The sequence below is a fragment of the Aptenodytes forsteri genome, unplaced genomic scaffold (assembly GCF_000699145.1).
Source record: "Aptenodytes forsteri isolate BGI_AS27 unplaced genomic scaffold, ASM69914v1 Scaffold66, whole genome shotgun sequence".
In the NCBI taxonomy this organism is placed as follows: Eukaryota; Metazoa; Chordata; class Aves; order Sphenisciformes; family Spheniscidae; genus Aptenodytes; species Aptenodytes forsteri.
Genome location: NW_008795131.1, coordinates 6,479,708 through 6,487,571, shown reverse-complemented (window position 1 = coordinate 6,487,571; position 7,864 = coordinate 6,479,708). Strand labels below are relative to the sequence as shown.

Here is a 7,864-nt window from a genome sequence, read left to right as displayed (position 1 = left end):
TTGTCTTCCCAAGTCACCGTTATGCGTGATGGAGCCCTGCTGTCCTAGAGATGGCTGAACACCTGCCTGCCCATGGGAAGTAGTGAATGAATTCCTTGTTTTGCTTTGCTTGCACATGGGGCTTTTGCTTTCCCTATTAAACTGTCTTTATCTCAACCCACGAGTTTTCTCACTTTTACCCGTCCGATTCTCTCCCCTATCCCACTGGAGGGGAGTGAGCGAGCAGCTGTGTGGGGCTTAGTTGCCGGCTGGGGTTAAACCACAACAGCAAGGATGATCTCCCAAACACTCTGATGCTTCACCTCCTCTTCTACTATCAGTCCTCTTGCTTTACAGGGCAGCAACTTGGACATGCACACACTTCTTTCCTGGTTGTTTCAGTGTATTCCCCCTTGATGCGAACAGTCAGGCACACCTTCCACCAGTCTGGTCTGCACTCTGCCACCTCTTCTTCCTGTATGCCTGTCACAGCTTTAAGTCCAGCTAGTATTTCAGAACTTTAATGTATTCCCCATCTCTTCTCTCTAACTCTGTCATCTGGACAGCAGGCATCACCATTCCTGCACCTTACGGTCCAAAACGTGGTTGTAGACCTCCTCAACTCCTCTGCAGGGTTTTCTACTCTACGTGAGGTTCAAATGTAACCTTGGGCACTATACTGCAACAAAAAGACTATAAAAGTGACCGTCACTGAGGGGAAGCCCCAGACAAAACCAAGAGAAGTTTCTCTTTGTTTAGAAAAGAAGAAATCAAGCAAGTCTGATTCTGTCCTCCCCATCACTACAGAGTTCACTAGTTATTCCTAGTTTACACTTGTAGAAGAGTTGAAGCAGGCCCAAGAGTATGTGTTTCTTTCTCCTCTCTCTATCATGCCATTTGAAATATTTATGTTAAGGAAAATATCACTAAGGAAAGAAATGTTACCTGAAAAGATTCTCTCATTTAATGAGTGAATTTCAAGTCTGAAAAAGCGGGCAAGGAAGAGCAGCTACTGAAATGGATACATCCAATGGAAAACTCCATTTGTTATTTCTAAATTCATTTCACTAAAGCCACGGGGACAAATAACAACATCAAAAACATTTTAAGATTTTAATCGTTTCCCTTACTCAATATTCTGTATTTGCTTAGCTATCCTCTAGAATACTGCTTAGGCTAGTACCAGAACTAGAGCGCAATCAGAAGTACACTACCAGAACTGACAGAATATAATCGATTATCATTACGACGATGTGGAAGCCAATCATACAGCACTCAGTGGAAAGTTTGCTCACCACCTGCTAAAACTTTCATTCATTTAGTGTGCAAGTAAAATGGTGCACAGAAAAGTTGTTTCAGTGGGGGGAAAAAAGTAAAATTAAGTTGGTTACACTATTGCTGCTATGGTCCTCGTTTCTGCACGAACCTCGTAAGGCTACCTGGTCATTTAATAGGCTGGGAATGAAAGCGTAACATCTCCTCAATCATATAGGCTAAGATCAGCCTTTGTTCCTTGGTGTTAATAATCCGACAAAGGAACACCCAGACCACTCTCCTTCCCTCACAAATCATCTCCTCTCATGCTTAACAAGGTACCAGTTGTCAGTGTAAAGTCTCAGCATTGCTGTTTCCTTTCCAGCTTCAGGGGAACACGCCTTAAACCACAGTACTCTCTTACTCCTACATCCCTTAAGCTTTTCTCATATATCCTAGGCTACAGGCACAATCCAGACAGCAGAAATCTTCCTGTTTCTTTCTCAGGCTTTATGTTAGGCCTTTGGTTAATGACAGAAAAATTCCTCCTTGTATCATTTTAGCCTTGTTTCTGTTCAACAAATTTGAGAAGTGAGGCACCGACAGACTGATTTTCTCATTTATGGTCAACCAGGAAATTTGTTACAGACCCAGGAATAGTATCCATATCTCCTGATCCCCAAGTGGATGCTATAACTAGAGTCATATTTCCTCTCCCAAAGGAGTTGCTACATGTAATTTTTCACGTCTCACAGCATTGTCAACAAGAGTGCATATCTGAAATTGTTACTGCCATAAACAACAATTGTTAAAATTAATAGTAGTAATAGTTTTGCAAGGCGACAATACCTTTCATATGAGCATGCACACAGGAACTTCAAAACATATCATTGTTGATGCACAGTTAACAGTTCAGAGTTATGTTCTTGCTTTGAGTGCAGAAGTGGTGGAGTCACCATCCCTGGAGGTATTTAAAAGACGTGTAGATGTGGCACTTAGGGACATGGTTTAGCGGTGGTCTTGGCACTGTTAGGTTAATGGTGGGACTCGATGATCTTAAACATCTTTTCCAACCTAAACGATTCTATGATTCTATGAAACACTAGACTAAGCAGGTCTCTCAGATGCAGTTGCTAACTACTCTTCCTCTGAAAGTTGCATTTAGTATTTCATAGTGACTTGGTTTTGTATCAAAATATTGTCACAGCTTTTTACACAACAATAATTTTCAAATGCAGAAGTGACTACCAGGAATCTCAAAGACGCTAGACTTAATGCCAATGTGATCTGATGAACTATCTCTTTAAGCCAGACACTAAGAGACATGTACTAAAACATTTCTGTGAGAATTTTCTTAAACCCCTCGGCCCCCCCCCCAAAACCCAACACCCCCCCCAAAACTTTCCCCAAATCCCAAACCCACCAAACTGTTTTTTTTTCAGTTAATAAGCAACTTCCTAAAATGAAATCATTATCTCTGCTTCATATAGCAACTAGTAAGTGTTTCCTAGCAGAACCTGGTCTCAGACAGAAACAGGACCTGACAGCTGGAAATCTAAATGTGAATGTCATGTAGCATACCATACTATAGCTTGGTATCGTTTAAGTTTGCAGAGTTATGCTAATTGAGAAATTTACTAATTTTATCAATGACAAGATGTTTGAGGCATTCTTGCCTAGTGCTCTTCATTAATGAAGAGCTGATCCAGTATCTATTGTAATGCACAGCATTCTCTCCCAGTTGCTCTCTAGAAGCCCTGAACTGGGGTCTATCTGCCTTTATGCATGTGAATTACCAAATTGCTTAGAGCAAACCACCCATCTCTCATGTTAGCAAGGGCAACCTCGTGAGTGCCATCCCCATTTACATCAGTTAGCAAATGGATCTGCTCAGACAGGAAATTCCATCAAAGCTAATGGAACCCTCTCACTATGCATGCAACCAAACCCTAGTTGTACTGCGAACCGAAGCCTTTATTAGCCAAAAGCACTGTTTCCTAGAGACGCATCCTTTGTAGCCCATTCAAGACACTTCTGTATGTGGCATTCTTGCAGGTTAATGATGATAAATGAGTGGTCTACCACTAAATACTACAGGACCTCAGAGTGCAGTATCTGCTATTGGGAACGAACAGATACTAAAGTTTTGTCATCTTAAAATGTAAAAAACATGTTCATATGTAAATTCTCTCTCACCAAGAAGACGTGTTAAATCACTCTTGGTTTAGATATTTATTTCTGTTCTCAATTTCCAGTGCAAAGCAGAATTTACTTAAATCAGCCTAAGTCTCTCAGCAATGCACTGGCTGCACTCTCAGCAATCTCCACTTTATTCCTAAACTCATGTTAGCAATATGCCATTTTTGTTAAAACTATCAGAAGCATTTTCTATAACATCCTATCCCTACAATGGCCAAATAATGAACAGATAAATAAGATAGACAAATGTCAGTTGGCATATCCGCAAGCAGATCTAGCTATGTTTCAATTTTAAAATAAGATAAAATTGACTACTGATTTTTTGGCGTCAGATTTGGTGAGGGGGGAGCAATTTAACAGTTATCACAGTTTTCTTCTTCTTTCCAGATTTCTTCTGGATTTTTTTTTTTTCCTTTTGGATGAATGTGGACAATAGGCTGTAGTCCACCATGGGTTTTGGTTTTGTGGGTTTGGTGGTTTTTTGGTGTTTTTTTTTTTTTAAATAAATACATCCACTCAGAAAAGGAGGAAAGATCACTCCAAGTCTTGCAGTAAGCAAAAGATTAAGAAGGATTCGCAACATTTCATTATGAAAAAGACAGGTCACAGAAATCCATTCAAAACCACACTGCAAAGCCAAACATTAGAAAATGCAAATCAACTTACTTGGAAACAAGAGAGAAAGCCGCTGAACAGATTGCTGGGCAGGGAACAAGTCTGATTAAGATGTGGCCCAAAGCGGCTGGGAAATGGGCTTGGGTCACTTTCTCAAACACAGAACTGAAGGTGTTGATGTCTGCCAGCTTGCTGCTGTGGTCCCCACCTCCAGTGTCTAAGATGTTCCCCCCATGTAGGATCAAAATTAGCACATGAGTTTTGCAGTTCTGGCGTTGAACTCCTTCCTGTGAGAAAAACAGGGAATAAGAACAGAGGAAGCATTTTTATGGACAGTGTTGGTATACTTGGTGTCAACGTTCACAAGCAGTTAGCGGTGATTTTTTCTCTCACCCCCACTGTGACCTTTTTGTGATATTTGCCTACACTCGGGGGGGGAGGGGGCAGCGTGTGGGTGTGTGTGCCCTGTGTTCCATTTAATTCAAGTGTGCCTGAACCAAGTAGAGCACACTATGCTCTGCCAGAAAACCCCTGCAGCACAGATGTAGGTTTCAGATCAACAAAGATTATAAACAGCTTTGTGTACATCAAAAGCTATTTTAAATATATTGAGACTGGAGAATACCAACATCCACAGACAGCCTAAGTGAACGTCTGTCTAGGTATCATGAACGAGGCTACTGCATTTACTGGAAAGGTTCTAACTCAAATCATCACAGGTTCTAAAAAGACACATTTCTCTGCCAATGAAAACATCCAGCAAAAGCAGCTGGTACAGTTATCTCAGCCTTTTGAGATTGGCAACTTATTAAAATGAAAAAAATGGGGCTAACTTACCCAGACATTTACTGAAAGAGTAAAAAAATGTATCATTGCTGATATCCATAAACCTCACAAATACATTTATGAATATGTGAATACATGCATACACAAACAATAATCAGTGTGCTCTGTAGAATAAACAAAATATTATCTACTTGAGACTGGAAAAACATTTTGAATGTCTCACAACTCCGCTTTTTTTTCTTTTTTACCCCTTGAGAGTTATGTGCACTCAAAGAAGAACTCAGTTTTACATTAAAAGATTAGGATATTTTTTGTTTTTAAATCTTGATTACCATTTTCTTCTTCGCTTTGGATCACATGATTCCTGGAGACTTCTAGTTCCTGACCAAATATGAACACACAATGAAAATAACAGTAACATTTCTTCTATTTGTCTGAGGATTGTTAATTGCTAGATTGGGTTATTTACTGAGAATCAGGCAATGTTCTGGACACTTTATTCTTAAGTTCTGGAACGAAAGCCACAATCTTCAACAGTAAATACAACATGAGAAAAATTGTTCTGACTTTAACAAGAATAACATTAATTGGAAAAGCTGACAAGTAAACAAGCACACACATACATTTCAGCCTGTAGTTTAGTGAGGGGTAGGGGTGGAAATGTTGTTGACATGGATAAGCCAAAGAAACCGGTAACTTTAGCACCTGTATAATGGTGCTAAATGGTTGAAAATGAGAGAATTATAAGTTGTTCCATAAAGCCACTATCTCTGTTCAGCCCATGATTTTTAGTATCCAGTAGAAGTATTCATTGTGAAGGCATTTTGCTGACCTGCCTTGTATCTGCTTAAGTACTGGATCTTACGAGAATTTTTAAGGTTCCACTTTTCCTTGCTCTAATTTACAATTTCCCTCTCCATATGGACCCATTCCAGTTATTCAGAAGAGAAATTTAATTCCCTTTAAAAGCTAAGTGTAGCTCCTTCCACAGCCAATGACAGCTTGCAAATAAGTGGCACTGCTGATGGGTTGGTGGAACTGAAAGCTTCGAAACAGAGGGAATAATTCAAGCGGGTCAACATCGCTAAAGTCACTGTTACAAAAAGTCTCTCAGCTGGATTTAACTGCATCCTTCACAAGAGGACTCAAAGGGAATGAAATTAATTTGCCTCTCAGCAGTAGTTCAGCCATGACTGAGACAAGGGGCTCAAGGGCTAATCAAAAGGACGTTTGAAGTCAATCAAAGACTGTCATCATTTTCAGGGGGTTGTAGGATTGGAATTCGTAAAAAATGGAAAAGTAGACATTTCCATTGCCTGTCCTATGCGTGAACAGAGGACCGTAATCAGTTAACTGGAAGGAAGGCAACTTGTTTAGATTCTTTGCTGCTTCAAAAAAAACCCAATTTTGTCACTATCAATTTCATGACTGCTGCTGAATCTGCTTCACAAAACCTGCATTTCCACTGAAGTACTAAGTAGACATAACAATTTCTCTTCAGTGAACTGGGTCATATTTCCACATAAGTTAATTATGCAATGTCTAAAAAAGCTTGTGATGATTTTCAGTGATTGCATGTGCACCTACTGAACAAGGGAAAGACACACTAAGCCACCAAATGGGTTTATAATTCCATAATACAATATGAGAGTATTTCCACATGTCTACTCCTTGGAAATCAGCACAGCTTGTTTTGGGAAACAATCTCACCTCATTGTCCTCGTGTATTTCAACACTGCCTTGTGCCGGGAACCTTTGTTTTCTTAAAGAGGCTCTATATAATTCACCTAAAAGGAAAAGAGACACAATTGATCATATAAATATTTGGCTGCCTCATCTTTTACAGACATCTATGGAGGTAAGGCACATTTCTAGTTTCAAGACAGAAAGATCTGTTCACAGGAAATCCTGTGGACAAACAGAACAATAGACAAGGTTTCTTGCAGCCCTACATATTAGAGGCTCTTCTATTCTTAGCAGCAAAATTTAGAACAGGATTCAGGTCCTTATACAGAGGCGTGTAGTACCGGTACAGCTACTATTAGTCATCTGTGCCTTTCTGGAGCAGCAGTAGAAGAGGTCACCTGAGGTTCTGCATCATCTCTGCTCGTCCCATACAGATACTGATACCTTAGATACTCTGGTATGACTTAAATGGCACTAAACACCTATATATAGGCAAGTGAATTAAGCCTTTAAAGTTCTCCAAAGACTTTCAGGATCCAGCTCTTCCACAAACCTCTGTGACTACCTGGGAAACTCCCAGAAGTAACTGCAGTGCTCCGTTACCAGGATGCAAAATGGGAGTAACAGATCATAGAGCAAAAGACAGTTTCTCCTCAAAAAAACCCTCGTAACCTGAAAAATAGGAAATAACATTGCAGAGAAATACAGTGCTTTGCTAATACCTTTTCACATCAGGATCGCACGTGCAACATCCTCTGTTATAAACACAGCAATGAAAGTCTCCACATTGACTTCAGAGCATGACCAAACAGACCCAAAGACCCACTTGTGACTACTTCTTAGGCAGACTGGCTGGACCTGCTATAAGTGGTGGAACATTCACAATACCAGCTTTAAGACCATGAGACTGTCCACTGTATGGCCATGGGAAGCAAAACTTAGGAAGCATTTCTTTGCAGAGAGAGTGGTCAAACACCGGAACAGGCTTCCTAGAGAGGCAGTCAATGCCCCAAGCCTGTCAGTGTTTAAGAGGCATTTGGACAATGTGCTTAATAATGTACTTTAACTTCTGGTCAGCCCTGAAGTGGTCAGGCAGTTGGACTACATGATTGTTGTAGGTCCCTTCCAACTGAAAATATTCTATTCTATAAAACTTCTACAGCTGGCTATGAAAAGGCTTGCCCTCTGAACAAATCTGGTCTGTCTTTGAGGACAAAGAAGATGATGGTGTAGCACTATCCACTTTTTTTTTTTAACTGTGTTTCTTCAGTCATTGGAGAGCATTGCTAAGGGATCTTTCTGGTCTCTTCATAATGCAGTCTTTTTTCTACAGCTGCATGTGTTA

At 40.2% G+C, this 7,864-nt stretch overlaps 1 protein-coding gene across 1 annotated transcript in view; it reads right to left on the bottom strand.

Annotated features, from left to right (window-relative positions):
- The window catches only part of PITPNM3 (PITPNM family member 3), a 144,197-nt gene that overhangs the window by 46,543 nt on the left and 89,790 nt on the right, over positions 1-7,864 (bottom strand). Inside the window, exons 6-7 of the mRNA XM_019471787.1 lie at positions 6,544-6,620; positions 4,099-4,334 (exon numbers count right to left, since the gene is read on the bottom strand). Of these exons, the coding sequence (XP_019327332.1) occupies positions 4,099-4,334; positions 6,544-6,620 (313 nt within the window). The remainder of the gene's footprint in view (positions 1-4,098; positions 4,335-6,543; positions 6,621-7,864) is intronic.